We start from the raw sequence: 18,891 nt of genomic DNA, 5'->3' as shown, positions 1-18,891 counted from the left end.
CAGGGAAAGCAAAAAATAGAAACTTAAAAAAAAAATGACGAAAAGACCTCTGAAACCGTGCACGGGGGTGGGGGGTGCCGACCTAGGTTGTCGTTCCTACCTGCTCCTGCCGGGTTTTTTTTTTTTGTTTGTTTTTTTTTAACTTTACTGCTCTAAAAGCAGCCTCACTGCAAATTCCTACTCCTAGCACTGAAAAGAGCTGTCCAGCTCAATTCAAGCAGTGAATTAAAATTAGAGAGGAAAGCGAGGAAACAAAATAAGGAGCCAACACGGGAAAGGGAGGGACCTGGACCACCAGATGTGCACCTCACGGTTACCTGAGGAGCGGGCATACAAAAGGGTCACCGACCCCTAGCCCGTCCGCCTCAACCAAACAGGGTAGGGGTCCCTCACGAGAAACCCCGACCCCTGGGAGGAAGGCTCACAGCAAAATCAAAAAGAAAAATACTGGAACAAACTGCAGGTTTATGCATCAGTCACCAACTGCGGGAGACACAGAAATACTGAGGAACTGCAGTTGGCATCAGTGTATATAAAGCAGTGTCAGTTTTACTTTCTCTGTCTCCACCTGCTGGCACGGATGAATAAACCCAGGAGTCTGGACTGATCCGAGTACGTACAGGGAACCTATTTCCTCCGGGGTTCCTCAAGGGTCCTGTCTCTGCAGCATTATTTAATATCTACATGTGTCCTCTATGTATAATGTTACAAGAGATGAGGGGTTTCCTTCAAAATGTACGCCGATATATGGCTATTATTTCCAGTTTCAGAATGCATATCAGACACTTATTAGCTGATATATTGATCTTTGGAAAGTATTAAACTATGGATGAGGAATAATTGTTTTTGTTAAACATAGGCTAACAGAAGCTGTATCGACCTCTCCAGCAAGAACCGATGCTCTGGACCTTCAATTAACAATGGATGGGATTTCAATACCACTTCTGGCTACGGCACATAACCTGGGGTTTTTATTTGATATTTCCTTGAAATTTCAATCCCAATTGCAGGTAGTAGTCAAGAGGTTATTTTTTTAAGCTAAGGAAACTACAGTCCCTATATGTCCCAGTGAATTCACTTTAAAGCAGCTGTTTTAATTTATAAGGCATTACAAGAAGAAGGCCCCTCTTATTTATCTAAGAGTCTTATCAAATATAGACCATCCAGAGTTCTGGATTCCATGTCTCAATCTTTGTCGAAAGTCCCTTCCCATAAAAACGTTTGATTGCAGTCTACCTGTTCACTGTCTTTATAGTCGCCAAGTGAACAGTATGGATCAATTTACCTCTCAACCATCGTTCTGTCACGAATTATAAGCAATTTCGTATAAAACTGAAGGCTTATTTTATGATGCTTTTGAATAAGTTGTATGGTTTTTTTAAACTGTAAAATGTGTTTTAATATTATGTGCATGTTTATCGTGCACTACTTAGAATGCCTGTTCATATAGGCGGTTAAAAAAAATGTAAATAAATAAATGTATCCTGGAATGTAAAGATTTTACATCCATTGTCTAAGCATTTGTTTTATCAGTACTTGACTACTGCAAAGCTCTTTACTTAGGTCTCCCTAAGTGTCATTTGGCTGCTTTACAACTGTTACAGTATGCTGCAGCACGATTAGTTTTTGGCTACTCTACATGGGATCCCATTAAGCCTATTTTGAAATCCCTACACTGGCTCCCCATAGAGCACAGGAAAAAGTTGAAGATCCTTCTCTTAACGCCCAACATACTTACCAGAGCCAGTGAAATGGTATTCTCCACCCAGAGCACTGCAGTCGGAGAATTCTTGCTTACTGCTGAACCCAGCATAAAGTCTGTACGACTAAAGGAGACGTGCAGATGGGCTTTCTCATTTGCCTTAGCCTCTGCAACAGCCTCCCTTTATCCATCCACAAGGTAGAGGATTATAAGACTTTTTGGAAGCTCTTAAAAACCCATTTATGTCAGGGGGCTTTTGCGCGATGTGAATGAGATTACCACGAGTAAGTGATTCTTTGTTTTTCACATAGTTTCAAGAAAATGTTAAATGATGACTCCTTGATTTATTTTATGACCCATGGTTTATACACTTATTTTGTTGCATTTTACATACTTTATTGTATTTGAATCCGGCTCCAACAGGTCCTAGCAATAGGCAAAATATAAATTATTGTAAATCAAAAAATGATAAATAAATACTCAGTTACCTGTGTGCGTACTGAGTTGGCAGGGCCGGCCTTACAGGTCTCCCTTAGTCATCCTTACTAGAAGCTCACCTTACTAGATCTTGTGAAAGTATTTTCAGCTGCACTGGCCCAGGGATTGCAAAAATTATCTAGCCTTCTGTAAACTTGTAAAACAGGGCAGAGTTTTAGTGAACAGGAGAAAGTTCTTTAATCATGTAATTTTAAGGTAGGGGCTGATTGTGGCATATATTTGGATAATTTAGCTATAGTAGGTTGTCATGCTTTTCCTATGTTGATTAAGCTGCACTGATTTCTATGATATCTTTTATCATGGCCTAGATACTGGGTTGCTTTTGTATTTATTGCTATGATTGTATCATTGGGGGTTTAAATGTATTGCTTTTAACTGTAGAATGTTTATATTAAATGCACAATGTTATTTTTTCTCTGTTATGTAGGTTTACAACTTATGTGGCAACCAAAAAGAACAAGATCGGTATATAAAAGACCTTTATTCTGACAGTATTCAAGCCCAACTTTGGCCGAGTTTTGTTCTATATGAAGAGTTGCCTCAGGGGCTACTATATCAATAACAAAACAATAAACTGGTTTGAGTCATACTTAAACAATAGATTTTTCCAAGTACAAATCAAAAACACACTATCAAAGTTAAACTACAAACAGGAGTCCCACAGGGATCAGCCCTGTCCGCAACACTCTTGAACATTTACCTCCTCCCAGTATGTCACCTACTCGCAGGACTTGGAATAATACACTATATATACGCAGATGACATACAACTACTGTTACCCATCGTAAACACAATTGAAGAAACAATGAAACTGGCCAATATATATCTTGAAATAATCAAAAAACTCCTAAATCAAATGGAACTGGTAATAAACATTGATAAAACAGAATTCTTACACCTAGAATGAAAAAATATACACCCTACACAAACTACAATCACTATCAAAAATAATCAAACTGTAGAGTTAGCAATAAAATTATGGAATCTAGGGGTAATAATTGACCCTGAGCTTAACATGAAACAACACATTTCACAGAAATTAAAAGAAGGTTACGCCAGACTAATGATCCTTAGAAGACTGAAACCCCTGCTAACGCTGAATAATTTTTGCACAGTCTTACAGGCAATGATATTCACGAGCACAGACTACTGTAACTCTCTGCTATTAGGGCTACCTCAAGCTACCATTAGACTACTCCAAATATTGCAAAATTCCGCTGCTAGAATTTTGACAGGCGAAAAGAAAAAAGACCACATCACAGGTACACTTGCTGAGCTACACTGGCTTCCAATTGAACAAAGAATACAATACAAAGCATTGTGTATAATTCATAAACTAATCCATGATGAAAAGGCCGACTGGCTTAACACAGCACTGCGCGTACATGTTCCACACAGAAACCTGAGATCTGCTAATAAAGCTCTACTAACTATTCCTTCTGTTAAATCAGCACGTCTCACTCAGGTAAGGGAGAGAGCACTGTTGCTGGCTGGACCTGTTCTATGGAACACTATGCCACTCGAAATAAGGCTGCAGAGAAATTTGAAACTATTTAAAACTAGTCTGAAAACCTGGCTTTTTAAACAAGCTTTTTATAAAGACAAAGAGAAGGAGGAAAACAGTTGAAAGATAAGGACGCACCAAGTAATCAGTTTTTTTTTTCTTTAATATCTCCAATTGCATATTAATGCTAGATTTGAACCGCTTGACAGTTTCTCAACCGGCATATAAGCCTTAATTAAACACATAGTTTCTCTTATTAAAATATGTTACCGTTTTATGTTGGTACATGTATAATTTGTAATCTATACCAATTATAGTTTTTCCTTATTATGCCTTTCTGTAAACCGTTGTGATGGTGAATTAACTTAACGATGGTATAGAAGAGTTTTTAAATAAATAAATAAATAAATAAATAAATAAATATAGAAGAACTTATTTTCATTGGATGCGAATGTGATCATGTAGATCAAATATCAGTAGTGGTATGTATTCATATCATTAAACATTTGTGTGTGCAACAGCAGATATACAGGCCGATACAGTATGGACGCGTAAAAAAAAAAAGTGCGGCAGCGCCGGGCGCCCGCGCGTTTGACGCGCGCACATTTTGGTTCACAAGCCGCTCGATTCAGTATTCAAATTAGACGCAAATCCAAGCGGCGGCAAACGAGCGTCCAAAGCGCACCTATGAAGCGGTAGGCGTTCGCAATCCATTTTACTGTATAGAGCGGTATACAGCGCCTATACAGTATCCATGGTGCGCTGGCGCCATACCTGTCATTTCAAATGTCATTCCACCAGGTAAGTGGATGATTCTTTTCTACAGACCCCACATAGACACCGGGGCCGCTGCCCTGAGCATCTGGGCATCCTCTTGTTCGGAGGCCACCCCCAACCTTCCACGTCCGGGCACCCGGCCGGATGTCCAAGGTCGCGGCTTCCATTCATGGACGTTCCCGCCTCTATCCAGGTGTCCATGATTGGAGGCCCCGCTGCCTTCCAACGTCCATGGCTGCTGCCTTGAGCGCCTGGCTGGACGTCCAAGGTCGCGGCTTCCGTTCCTGGATGTTCCTGCCTCTTTCCGGACGTCCATGACTGAAAGGCCCCGCTGCCTGTACGGACGTCTGTAAGCGCTGCATGTGCTTCTGTCTGGTAGATTTTCCCTTTGTATTCCATGTGCTCCTCTTCTGTTTGGTTGATTTTCCCTTTGTATTCCATGTGCTCCTCGTCTGTCTGGTAGATTTTCCCTTTGTATTCCATGTGCTCCTCGTCTGTCTGGTAGATTTTCCCTTTGTATTCCATGTGCTCCTCGTCTGTCTGGTTGGTTTTCCCTTTGTATTCCATGTGCTCTTCTTCTGTTTGTATTCCATGTGCTCCTCTTCTGTTTGGTTGGTTTTCCCTTTGTATTCCATGTGCTCCTTGCCGAGCATTTCTCATTCTGCTTCTCAACCGAATGAAAAAGATTGCCAGAGCCAATATATGCATGCTGTCCATGACGCTGTCCGGTCCGAAGCTGACTGAACACCACACTAACACTAGGGTCAGGGTAGGCAGTAAATATAGAGGTTAAAGACGCGGTAAATAAGCTGGTTAAAAACACGATAATTTGGGCGCGCGTTACTGTATCGGGGGGAATAGCTAATCCGATCATTAACATATCATATACATGCGGCGGGCAGAAATGGATACGCGTCTTTTTTGGCAAGCACTAAGGACGCGTAAAAGCCGATACTGAATCGCGCGTCCGTCTTACGTACTCAAAACGTGCGTCCAAGGCGGGTTAAAAAACGGGCAACTGCAGCGGTGCTTTACTGTATCGGCCCGATAATAAGGTATTGCTCCCATTCTGTCTATGGAGATGTCCAGATAGAGTCTTTCAAGTGTGGTTGAAGCCTCAGTGGCACATCTACTTGTATTCTCTAGATCAATCCGATGAATCTATTTGAGGTTAACCATCGGGCACATCATCCTCACTTATATGAATTGAGTTTCCTGCTATTGTACTACCTGCTGGACTGCGGCATAAATTCCCAAAGTGTGCCTACGCTCTTACCCATATTTATTACTTATGACTGAAGGGTCATGTTATTATGATATTTTTATATATGCGTTGGATATTGGATACTATTGTTGAGATTACTTACCTGATAATCTCCTTTTTCTTAGTGTAGACAGATGGACTCAGCATCCCGTTTGTTCTGAGTCCATCTGGCTACACGCCAGGAAATGTTGAGATTACTTACCTGATAATCTCCTTTTCCCTAGTGTAGACAAATGGACTCAGAACAAACGGGATTCTGAGTCCATCTGGCTACACGCCAGGAAAGTTATTTTATTATGCATTATCTGTCTGTTTTTTGTTTTTTTTTTTAATTTGCTGCTAGGAGTGTTAAATAATAATCCAGCAGATTAAAAGGCGAACTAATAAACAAATTCCCCAATGGAATAACCAAGAGTGCAGGATCAGAGAACAAAATGGAAAAGTGGGGCAGTGGTGCTATCTAAAAGATGTCGAATCGTGCACCCTACCCACCTAGGCCATGCTACTTGCAAATCCTGGTCATGTGTCGTGTGGAGCTGGGGCTGAGCTGGGAGATACAGCAGAGCAGAAGGAACTAGGTACTCACCGCTTTTGCCTCTGGCTTTGGTCACGATGAAATCATAAAAGCTGTGATGCTGTAAGACAGAAGCAAACGGAGATTAGTAACAATCTGCAGGCATGCAGGACAAGTCGCGTAGATAAAAGCGGTGAAAATCAGGGGAGAAGAGAGGAACAGATATAGAAAGGATCCTCACATGAGGGATTATCAGGTCCTCCTTAATGTACATCAGCTGCTCCACCCCAGCAGATCTAGACAAGAAAAAACCAAAGACGTTTAGAGCCACGTTTGCAAGAGCTGAAGCACTTCATCTAAACCCAGCCTAAGAAGCCCCGATTTCTCCAAATGCAGGCAGGACAAAAACCCCCACCAGCAGCGCTGACTATACCGCTGGGGGCTGCCATGACCAAATCTTTCCTTGGCCCAGGCTTGCTCTTGGCCCCAGCTCTGGCAGGGCCTAAGGGGACCAGGGTAATAGACGCATGCTCCTTTTCCCTGAAAGGAGGCGGGGGGGGGATCCCCTCCAATCAGCTTTAGATTCACCGGAGTTCACTGAAGTCCTTGCGCAGGATTTCCAGGGCTTTCTGCAGGAACTGCTGCATCGTGTTGCCTTTCTTCATCTGAAAGGAAGTGCACAGAGTGCAGGTCGGTCTAGGTTTAGAGCTAGGACGGGTGTGGGGTGGGGGGGGGGGGAGATCATTAATGCTTGGGAACAGGAAAAGGCCTTACCTTAACAGTCCGGCGATGCCCTGAGCCATCCCAGTAACTGAACGTGATCTCGATCTCTTCGCCTGCAGGAAGAAAGAGAAGAAAGTCAGCCCAGAGTGCAAGTACCACCTCCATGAGCAGAACGCCTGGAATATGACTGCTTCGGTGCCATCCAGGCAAACGGCGCTGGGCAGCACAAAAGCTCAGATGTCACAACCTCCCCATCCTGAAGGTCTCACGGTCTTAGATGTTTTTCCCCCCAAAAGGTGGGCATACTTTTTATTTTTTCTTGCTTTGCTTCCCACTCCTGCCGCAGCTCTTCTCGCAAGCGATTCTCCTCCTCCTAGGGTTAGGGAAGAAAAGAAAGTAATACAAATTGGTTCTTACCTGCTAATTTTCGTTCCTGGAATACCACAGCTCAGTCCAGACAAGTGGGTTTTGCATCCCTACGAGTAGATGAAGGCAGAGAATAAAAACTTTTCAGGCACTGCTGCTTAACTGAGAGTGCTACCTGCAGTCCCTCAGTACTGACCTGTACCCAAGCCAAGACGTCTACTCTCAAAACCCAAATGATTACCATCTGGGGGTGAGCAGAGACTCCAAGTTGGATCACCCTATAAAAACTGGGCCCCAACCTCCAGGGTAATGAACAACGTTTCAACCCTAACAGCTTAACTTGTATATGTTATTCACAAATATCTTCATTTTACAAACATCCAGAAGTGGGAAAGGTCTTTTACAAAATTAAGGGGACGGGATTCTGGACTGATCTTTGGTATTCCAGGAATGAAAATTACCAAGTAAGAATCAATTTTCCTTTTCTGTTCATACCCCAGATCAGTCCAGACAAATGGGATGTACCCAAGCACCCTTCACTCTAGGCGGGAATGCAAAAGACCTGCGCGTAACACACTTTCCCCAAATGTTGTTTCATCTGGTGCCCGAACATCCAGGTGGTAATGCTTAGTAAAAGTGTGCAAGGAAGACTGCGTCACCGCTCGACAAATCTCTTGTGGAGATATCAGCTGGCACTCCGCCCAGAAGCTTGTCTGTGCCCTAGTAGAATGCGCCTGCAGCCCCCTAGGAACCGAACGACCATTACAAAGATAGGCTGAAAAAATTGCCTCCTTCAACCATCACACAATCATACTCTTAGCCACCTTACATCTCTTCTTTGCTCCACTAATAACACAAAGAGATGATCCGACCTCCGAAATTCATTAGTGACCTTAAGATATCGCAACAGGGATCGACGGACATCCAATAAATGAAGTTCTCTCGCATGCGGCATATCTGCCGTCAGATGAGGAAAGGCTGGTAATTCTACTGTCTGATTGAGATGAAATGAAGAAACAACCTTGGGCAAAAAGGAACTGTATGCAGTGACACCCCGTCGTCTGAAATCTGAAGAAATGGATCTCTGCACGACAAAGCTTGAAGCTCCGAAATCCGTCTGGCCAAACAAATCACCACCAAGAAAAAAGTCTTCAAGACGAGATCCCTTCAAGGACGCCCTTCTCAACAGTTCAAAAGAAGGGCCACAAAGCGCTCGAAGAACTATATTAAGGTCCTACGAGAAGCACATCTGATGCACCGGCGGATACAAAGGTTTTGCTCCTTTTAGAAAACGCACAATGTCTGGATGAGATGCCAACGGCTTCCCCTGAAGCTTTCCTCATAAACAGCCTAAGGCTGCCACCTGAACTCAGAACGAATTATAGACTAACCCCTTCACTAAGTCATCCTGCAAGAACGCAAACACCTGGGAAATGTCGACCTTCAAAGGATTCAGGGCAAGTTCTCCACACCAAGATTCAACACTCTCCCACACCCAGACATATGCCAGCGAAGTGGAAGGTCTCCTCAACTGCAACGTAGTAATCACTGGCTCTGAATACCCTTCAAGTGAAAATGTCACCTCTCAAAAGCCAGACCGCTAAACAAAAGTGATTCGCCTGCTCCAAAACGTTGGGTCCTTGACATAGCAACCCCTGCATGTGTGCCAGTTGAACGGAGCTGTCCATCATTAGTAGCACTAGATCCGCAAACCACGGATGACGCAGCCACTCCAGTGCCACCAGAACTACTTTTCCTGGATGTTGCTCAATGTGACGCAGCATTCGGCCCATGAGCAGCCACAGAGAATCACATACAGCAGAAACCTCATCGGCCAAAGCTGAACTAGAGTGTTGATTCCTTCAGAGTCAACTTCCCTCCTGCGGCTGAAGAACCTGTCCACCTTGGCATTTTCTCGAGTTGCCATAAGATCAAACTGTGGCCCGTCCCACCTGTTCCGAATGAAGGCAAAGGCCTCTGCCAACAACTCCCATTCTCCGGGATCCAGCTGCTGTCTGCTGAGATAATCCGCCTGCACATTGTCCACTCCGGCACGTGAGAAGCTGCTATCACTGCCAGGTGTTTCTCCTCCCACACATATAGTTTCTGAGCCACAGGACGACTCTTTGTGCTGCCCTGGCAATTGATGTACAACACCCTTGGTGCATTGTAGGAAAATTTGGTTCTTACCTGCTAATTTTCCTGTAGTACCATGGATCAATCCAGACTCCTGGGTTTATTCATCCATGCTAGCAGATGGAGACAGGGAAAGTAAAACTGACACTGCTTTAAGTATCCTGATGCCACCTGCAGTTCCTCAGTATTCATCTGTACCCAAGCTAAATGCAAAAACTGTAAAAAAAAAAGTAAAAAACATTTCAATATAAAACTTCTGATATCTGTAATCTACAACAGTTGAGCGGACAACTCTCCACCCTTCTCAATGTTTGGGCGGGTTCTGAACTGATCCATGGTACTACAGGAGGAAAATTAGCAGGGAAGAACCAAATTTTCCTTTCCCTGTATGTACCCGGATCAGTCCAGACTCCTGGAATGTACCAAAGCTTCTCCCTAAACAGGGTGGGACCTGGAGAGTCCAACTCGTAAAACGCCTTTGCCAAAGGACCGAGACTCCCGATCCCCCACATCCAGCCGATAATGCCTCACACAAAGGTATGCAGAGACTTCCACGTTGCCACTCTAAAAATTTCCTGTGGTGACACCAAGTGAGCCTCTGTCCAAGAGGTCGCCTGTGATCAAGCGGAATGGGCCCTCAAGCCTTCCGGAACTGGCTTACCCTTAAGGATGTAAGTGGAGCCAATAGCTTCCTTAAGCCATCTCGCAATGGTAGTCTTGGAAACTTGAAACCCTTTCTTCGGACCACTCTACAAAGTGAAAAGATGATTAGACCTTGTAAAATCATTTGTGACTTTAAGATAGCGAAACAACACTCTACAGACGTCCAGCAGTCTAAGCTCTCGAGCATTAGACTCAGAAGCTCCAAAATCCGGAAAGGCCGGCAACTCTACAGACTGATTAATATGGAAGGCGGATACCACTTTCGGGAGAAAGGATGGCACTGTCCGCAAAGACACACCTATGTCCGATATGTGAAGAAATGGATCTCGACATGACAGAGCTTGCAATTCCGAAATTCTCCTCGCAGAGCAAGGTTGTTAGATTTATTTATTTTTTTAAACAAACAAATAAATAAATTGAAAATCAAAACCTCACACGGACTTCCTGCTCCAAACACTGAAGAGCGCTGTCCAACTTAATTTACCAAGTTAATGAAAGGAAAAGAAAGTGAGGAAAAACAGAGCCAATAAAAAAAACCAAAACCTCCAGTCACTTAATTGACCTCATGAAGGGGAGGGATCTGGACAACTAGATTTATACCCCACGGTAATCCCTGGATTCGGCATACAAAAGGGTCGCCAACCCCCAGCCCGTTCGCCTCAACCAAACCTGGTAGGGATCCCTCACAAACAACCCCGACCCCTGGGAGGAAGGCTCAGTAACAACAAAAAAAAGGAAAAAATACTGGACCAAACTACAGGTTTTTTCATCAGCCACCATCTGCTGGAGACAGAGAAATACTGAGGAACTGCAGGTGGCATCAATGTATATAAAGCAGTGTCAGTTTTACTTTCTCTGTCTCCATCTGCTGGTTACGGATGAATAAACCCAGGAGTCTGGACTGATCCGGGTACGTACAGGGAACTGAGAATACTCTAACCGCATGCCCCCGAATCCATGGAAGAAAGGCTGTTAAAGCCCTGCAAACCGCCCTTGTCTCCAATCGGTTGATCGACCAGTATGCTTCCACTGATGATCTCCGACCCTGAGCCATGTGTCCCTGACACATCGCTCCCCAACCACTGAGGCTGGTATCTATGGTCACTACCACCCATTCCAGGTCCTCCAGGTCCACTCCTTTCTCCAAACTGGGCCACAATAGCCACCACGAGAGATTGGATCTGGATCCCTCGGAAGCGGCTAAGGAAATAAACTCCTCCAACAACGGATTCCAATGGGACAAAAGAGCCCGCTGGAGAGGCTGTATTGTGAGCAAACGCCCATGGGACTAACTCCAGCACAGATGCCAAAGATCCCAGAACCTGTAATTAATCCCACAGCAGATGAAGCACTTGAGCCTGCAACTTGACCACCCTCTTCAAAGTAAGGAACACCTTTCCTAAACTGGTGTCAAACTGCGCCCCCAGATATTCCAACGACTGGGCCATTTCCACAAGGCTCTTTGCTAGGTTTATCACCGAACCCAGGGACCTCAAGCACTCCATGACGTTTTGAACCAAGCAGCTACACTTCATCGCTGATTTCACCCAGATGAGCCAATTCTCCAAGGAAGGATGTACTAGAATCCCTTCCTTTCTGAGGGCTGCCACCACCACCACAACCTTCGTGAAAGTCCTTAGTGCTATCCCCAATCCAAAGTGCTTGAAACTGAAAATGCTCTCCGAGCACCATGAATCGCAGAAATCTCCAATGGTCCTGTCTTATTGGAATATGCAGGTATGCCTCCATTATGTCCAATGAAGCAAGGAACTTTTCCTTGCACACCGCTGCTATCACCGTCCATGGTGTCTCCATACAGAAATGCGACACCCGCAGCGCTGCAATGACCTGTTGCAGATCGAGAATGGACCAAAAGATACCCTCCTTCTGGGGAACTACGAAGTAAACTGAATATATTCCTAGTTTCTGCTCCCCTGGAGGAACCAGAACGATGGCCTCCAGCAGCAACGTGTCTTGTACCACTGCCCGCTTGGCGAGAGATGCGCAACGGGACACCACAAAGGCCTCCCTGATCGGGTGCAAAAATTCTAAGGTGAAACCCATCTCTTATTGCTTTCAAGATCCATTGATTGGATGTAATCTTGGTCCACTCCTCGTAAAAGAAGATTAACCTCCCTCCAACAGCTTCCAGGAATAGTGGACCAGCCCCCCCTTCATTGGGAGGTTTTACTTTCTCTGGCCCCCTGGCCAGTATCTCTGGAGGGTCTTCGAGAGCCCCGAAAGGACTGCTGCTTTTCAGCCCCTAGTTTCTTCATCGAGGTGGAAGAATTCCTGTTGGAACGAAACTCTCTCAGCTCTCAAAAGCACGACTGTGGCAGAAAGCTCTTCTTGATGAGATTCTTATCCTTGGGTAACTTATTCCCCTTTGACTCTTCTAACTGCTTCATCAACTGTTCCCAATCATCTCCAAACAACAGATTCCCTTTAAAGGGGAGATTACATGGTTGCGCTTTTGACCACACGTCCGCCGCCCAATTATGCAGCCACAGGAGTCTCCGAGCTGCTACCACAGACACCATATTTCTGGCCAATGTTTGGACCATATCATCAAGGCATCCCCCACATAAGCCACTCCTGCCTCCAACTGACTGCTTGGATCAGCAGGAGTCTCTGATGTCTGTTCCTGCGTCTTCTGGACCCAGCACAAACACCCTCTACATTAGACTAGCACAGTGGCCTGAAGGCTCAACGCTGAGACCTCAAACAACCTCTTCAGTAGGATTTTCAGCTTCCGATCCTGGAGATTCTTCAGGGCCAATCCTGCCACGGGAATGGTCATCTTCTTGGATATAGCAGAGACCGCTGCATCCACCTTTGGCAGTTTTCAAAGGTCCAAGGTCTCTTCCAGCAGGGGATACAATTTAGCCATAGCCCTGGCCACCTTCAGCCCTGCCTCAGGAAACTCCTACTCCAGGTCCACCAACGTCTTCATCTTTTTCAGCAAAGGAAAGGCCTTTGGTGGTCCACGAAGACCGTCTAACACCAGATGGACCCCTTCATTGTTGGAATCCTCCTGCACGACCTTGATCCCCAGTTCCTCCAAAATGTGGGGAAAGAGGGGCCGAAGTTCCTCCTTGCAGAATATTCTCACAACCTTCGGGTCATCTCCTTCCGCAACCAAAACCTCCCCCACATCCGGATCACTACCCGCCGAAACACTTCCAGGATCCACCCCTGGATCATCTCACGGGTCCACCTGAAGATCCTGACCCTCCGAGTCTTCAGAGGTCTCTCCATCTTCCCCCAATGAACACCGGAGACCCAGGAGGCAAAGAATCCCCCCAGACTTGGGCTGCGCACTTGAAATAGGCTTCTTAGGCAAACGCTGGGACTTCTGGGAGGCTGGACGCTTACTCACTGCCTCCCTTTTTGCCAGATAGGCCTTACGGAGTAGTAAAACAAAATCTGTGGAAAATTCACCAGACCAACTGGATCCCTGTTCCATCGCATCCTCCTCTGGCTCTCCTGTGCCTTCTGAAACTCCTCTAGTGCCTGATACTAGATACTGGCGAGAAAGGGGGAGGGGAGTCCCTAAACTCCCTAGTAATAGCATGCTTCCTGCCACGTAAAAGCAAGCTAGCCACTGTCTCCTCCGACCCCCCGGGGTCTCCAGACCGCATGCGACAACTGCATGAAACCTCTGAGGAGGTTCCTGCTTTCTCAGAGGTACAGGCAGTGCACAAAGAAGCACCATCGGGCCACAATTTTCTCCTCCCACAGGCCTGACAAAGTTTCTTTTGTTCTGCAGGAGGAACCATGCCTCTGCCACGGCCTGCAGCAAAATAATCACCAGAGTGCAGCAAACGCTGCTGCCGACGCTGTCCCGAGTCCCGGGTGCTAAAGGCAAAATGTGCGCATCCTCTCTCACCCTCGGCAACGACCTCACCGTCAATCCTCAGCTGGCAACGGACCTCCCTGTCAATAAGCAGCTGACCGCCCAGCTCTGAGCTCTTTCCTTCAATCGCTTTTCTTTTTCCCTTAAAGAAACAGCAACTAAGCAGTCCCCAGAAAAAAGAAAGGTATACTTTCCTGCTTCTGGCTGCTCCGGGATGCTTCAGGCTGATGGAGGAGGGTGAGAAGGCCTCAGAGGGAATGAGGGAACCAGGACCCCTGGTTTCTCTCCCTCTAGAAGATGAGGGCCAAGCTAGAACAGGGATTACTAACTCCTTTGCTCACCCTACTCAACTCAAGGAATGGACCACGAAGGAACCTAACACCTCAGGGAGCACCAGACTTCATCAACTTCTTGAAATTCTCTCCTTTATTTATTTTTTGGGGGGAGAATTTCCAGATTACAGGTTTGCACCTCTACCATTTGCCGGAGATAGAGAAATACTGAGAGACTGCAGGTGGAACTCTTGGTTAAATAGCAGTGACTGAAAAATTTTTATTCTCTGCCTCCATCTGCTGGTAGGGATGCAAAACCCACTTGTCTGGACTGATCTGGGGTATGAACAGGAAATACTTATTTTCATAGCACTACTAGACATATACAGCACTAATCAATGGTGGTATGTTTACAGGTATAATATGTCCTGTTCCCAAAGAGCTTACAATCTAAGTGGGTACCCGAGGCAATAAGAAATAAAGTGCCTTGCCCAAGGTCACAAGGAGTTTCAACGGGGAAACTGGGATTTGAACCTTGGTTTCCCTGGTTCTCAGTCCGCTGTTCTAACTGCTAGGGCCATTCCTCCTCCCAGGATGAAGGGGGAGCCCCCCATGCTGACAGGTGGGCAGCCTCATTTCTAGCATGAAACACACATGGATTCCACAGCTTGCGCCTGATCTTGCTGCTCATGCTGCGATGGAATAAGTAATGGAGACTCACTAACAGAGGGGAGTATGTGGCAGCATACCTCACGGTCCCGATCTGGAAGGAAGCTGGTGTCCACATCTGGGTTTTTCCCCAGCTGTTTCTTCTTCTTTTTTGTGGGGATCTCTAGAAAGCAAGTGTGATAGTGTTAACTGTGGAGGAGGGAGAAGGAGAAACTGCCCCACCATGGCTTGTGGGAGCAGCTGGAGCTCTCCTGCTGCCTGCACGATTTATTTTCAATTTATAAACAGCCTTCCCTGTGGCTCAGGGTGAGTACAGAATAATTAACATAAAACTTAAGAACATAAAAACCACGATAAACAAGCAGGATACATGGATGCACAAAACATAATACACAAAAAATAAATAGCAGCATAAAAACAGAAAGAATATGAGTAATACCAAACCAATTAAATGAATACTAATATCCACTAAACATAATACAAATTTAATATTAAATACAATCAATGGGAATCACCCTATTGTTGACCTCCCCCAACATCTACAGCACTCCAGCCATGGGCCAGATGTAATAAGGAGCACTCAGCAGAGCACTCCATCTTCCCTGCAGTTATTTGCACACAAAAGCTGTGAGTAAATGTTACTATTGATGCAGCAAGGAGTTTTGTGCACATAAGATGTGCATGCAAAACTGTGCACTCTGCTTAGCGCCCTCACATGGAAATCCCATGCCAAGAAAGGCATTAACTTTATCCCCAAATGCCGGCATTAACTTTATCCCCAAATGCCAAGAGGTGTGCTGGGAATTACACTCCTGGTCAGAGGTGGAGTAAAGTTTTCTGTGCTAGTGTCAGTCTATGGGCAGAAGCAAGAGTTCCAGTGGTGGGACCTGGAAAGGAAAATTGGTTCTTACCTGCTAATTTTCATTCCTGTAGGACCACAGATCAGTCCAGACTCCTAGGTTCTGCCTCCCCTCCAGCAGATGGAGACAGAAAGTTTTACTGACACTGGCATATAACCTAGTGTGCACCCTGCAGTCCCTCAGTACTGACATATCAAAGCCAAGATAGTAGAACAACAAAGAATAATCAATATTCCCTGAATGAGCAGTGGGAAGTGGAAACTTAGAACAGAGAAAGACTGGTCCTATAACAAAATGTGAAGGACTAAACAAAACCTGTGTCATTCTTCAGATTAATCACAAGAACATGTTGAGCAGACTCTCCTGAATTCCCCATATCCACTGGGTGGGACTCTGGACTTATCTGTGCTACTACAGGAATGAAAATTAGCAGGTAAGAACCAATTTTCCTTTCCCTGTACGTACCCGGATCAGTCCAGACTCCTGGGATGTACCAAAGCCTCCCTAACTAGGGTGGGACCAAGAGAGTCTCGCTCAAATCACACTCTCCCTAAAACCCTTGGCTTCTGGGGCCTGAACATTCAAACGATAATGTCTGGGGAAAGTGTGTAAAGTATTCCAAGTAGCTGCCCTACAAATCTCTTATGGTGACACTTGCTGACATTCGGCCCAGGAGGTCATCTGGGAACGAGCAGAATGAGCCCTTAAGCCCACCGGGACCTGACACCCCTGACAGATATATGCCGAGCCAATGGCCTCCTACACAGCACAAAAAGGTGATCCGACAAGCGAAAGCTGTTTGCATCTTTCAGATATCGCAATAAAGTGCACTTGATATCCAAAAGCCGCAACTCCCTCCCATGAGATGCTGAACCCTCCAAAATTGTAAAAGCCGGGAGCCCCACAGTCTGATTTACGTAAAAAGATGACACCACGTTCGGCAAAAGGCTGGAACCATCTGCAAAGAAATCCCTGAATCCGTAACTCACAAGAAAGGATCTCAACATGATAAAGCTTAAAGCTTCGAATCCTCCTAGCTGAACAAATCGCCACCAAGAAAATGACCTTCGATGTAAGATCCTTTATGGTAGCCACACACATGCCTTTCAGAACTAAGTTAAGGCTCCAGGAGGGGCACAGTTTCTGAACCGAAGGCTGAAAATGCTTCGCCCCACGGAGAAAAGGCACCACATCCAGATGCGCAGCCAAAGTTGTCCCTGCACCTTGCCCCGGAGACAACTCAAGGCTGCCACCTGAACCCTAAGGAATTAAAGGACAAACCCTTCACCAAACCTCTGTGCAAAAAAGTAAGGATATCCACTACAGAAGCTCACATAGAAACAACACCTGGCTCCGTGCGCCAATCGTCAAACACCTTCCAGATCCTCACATAGGCTAAGGAAGTGGAGGACTTCCTAGCTTGCAAAAGAGTAGAAATAACATCCTCCAAATAACCTCTGTCCCTTAAGCTCTTCCTCTCAAAAATCAAGCCACGAGACAGAAGCCAGACACCTGATCCAAAAATATAGGACCTTGACGCAGAAGGTTCGGAAGATGAGAGAGCCTCAATGGGCATTCTATCGCTAGATTGACCAGATCGGCAAACCAAGGTCTTCAAGGCCACTCTGGCGCTACCAGAATTTCATCTCCCGGGTGGACTTCCATGCACCACATCATCTTGCCTACTAGCAGCTACAGTGGAAACACATATAGCAGAACGTCCCTTGGCAAAGGAAGAACCAAGGCGTTGACTCCCTCTGCTCCGCGCTCTCTTCTGTGACTAAAAAAAAAGAGGACCACCTTGGCATTTCGCTGAGTTGCCATTATGTCCATGAGGGGCTTGCCCCATCTGGCACTAATGAGAGCCACTGCCTCCTCTGACAGCTCCTACTCCCAGGATCCAATTTCTGATGGCTGAGGAAATCCGCCTGCACATTGTCGGCCCCAGCTATGTGAGAAGCCACTAACACCACCAAATGTCGCTCTGTCATTTCCCAAGCTTCCTGAGCCACTGCCCAACTCTTGGTGGTTGATATAAGCCACCGTCAACGCATTGTCAGACAAGATTCTGACCGGACAGCTGCGCACGAGGAGGAGAAAAGCCCTCAGCGCCAAATGCACTGCTCTCATCTCTAGGTAACTGATAGACCATTTCGCCTCCTTCGCCAACCACTGGCCTTGCTCCGACCAATTTTGACAGACCGTTCCCCAAACGGAGAGATTGGTGTCTGTGGTGACCACCGTCCACTCTGGGATCTCCAAGTCCACCCCTTGACACAACTGATGCCAACCAAGCCACCACGAAAGACTGGACCTGGCTACTTGCTTAAGTGGCAGAAGAAGCTGAAATTGCTCTGATAACAGATCTCACTGGGAAAGCAACGCCACCTGCAGAGGTCTCATATGGGCAAATGCCCAAGGCACAAGCTCCAACATGGACGCCATGGAGTCAAGAACCTTAAGGTAATTCTAGACCATGGGCACAAGGTTCTCTAATAATCTGCAAACTTGCAACAGCAACTTGACTATGTGTGCCTCCGTCAGGAAAACCTTACCTAGTTTGGCATTGAAGCATGCTTCCAGGAACTCAACTCCTGAGACGGGATGAGATAACTCTTGGTCCAATTCACTATCCAGCCGAGGGACTACAAGTGCTGCAGCACCAAACCCACCACTTGCCTGCATTGGGTCTCCGACTTCGCCCGAATAAGCCAGTCATCTATATATGGATGTACTAGCACTCCCTCCTTCCTGAAGGCTGCCTCCACCACCACTTTGGTGAAAGTCTTTAGGGCCGTCGCCAGCCGAATGGCAGGGCACAAAATTGAAAAAGCATGCTGAGGATGTTGAACCTCAGAAACCTCTAATGGGCAGGTCAAATGCCTATGTGCAAGTAGGCCTCGGACAGAACCCGGGATGCCAAGAACTTCACCTTGCGTATCACTGCAATGACAGAGCGGAGAGTCTCCAAGCAAAAGCAAGGGACCTTGACAGCCACATTTACTTTCTTCAAATCCAGAATGGAACGAAAAGTCCCTTCCTTCTTTGGAACCACGAAGTAAATGGAGTAATATCCCTTCCCACATT

General features: G+C 45.9%; 1 protein-coding gene across 1 annotated transcript in view; it reads right to left on the bottom strand.

The window, feature by feature from the left end:
* The window catches only part of FAM50A (family with sequence similarity 50 member A), a 52,266-nt gene that overhangs the window by 8,432 nt on the left and 24,943 nt on the right, over nt 1–18,891 (bottom strand). The window contains exons 5-10 of the mRNA XM_029610308.1: nt 15,025–15,107; nt 7,289–7,355; nt 7,034–7,095; nt 6,848–6,924; nt 6,501–6,555; nt 6,332–6,380 (exon numbers count right to left, since the gene is read on the bottom strand). Coding sequence (XP_029466168.1) covers nt 6,332–6,380; nt 6,501–6,555; nt 6,848–6,924; nt 7,034–7,095; nt 7,289–7,355; nt 15,025–15,107 — 393 coding nt within the window. The remainder of the gene's footprint in view (nt 1–6,331; nt 6,381–6,500; nt 6,556–6,847; nt 6,925–7,033; nt 7,096–7,288; nt 7,356–15,024; nt 15,108–18,891) is intronic.

The sequence above is a fragment of the Rhinatrema bivittatum genome, chromosome 1 (assembly GCF_901001135.1).
Source record: "Rhinatrema bivittatum chromosome 1, aRhiBiv1.1, whole genome shotgun sequence".
In the NCBI taxonomy this organism is placed as follows: Eukaryota; Metazoa; Chordata; class Amphibia; order Gymnophiona; family Rhinatrematidae; genus Rhinatrema; species Rhinatrema bivittatum.
The sequence above is the reverse complement of the archived record's forward strand: the minus strand, read 5'-3'. Positions and strand labels throughout refer to the sequence as shown.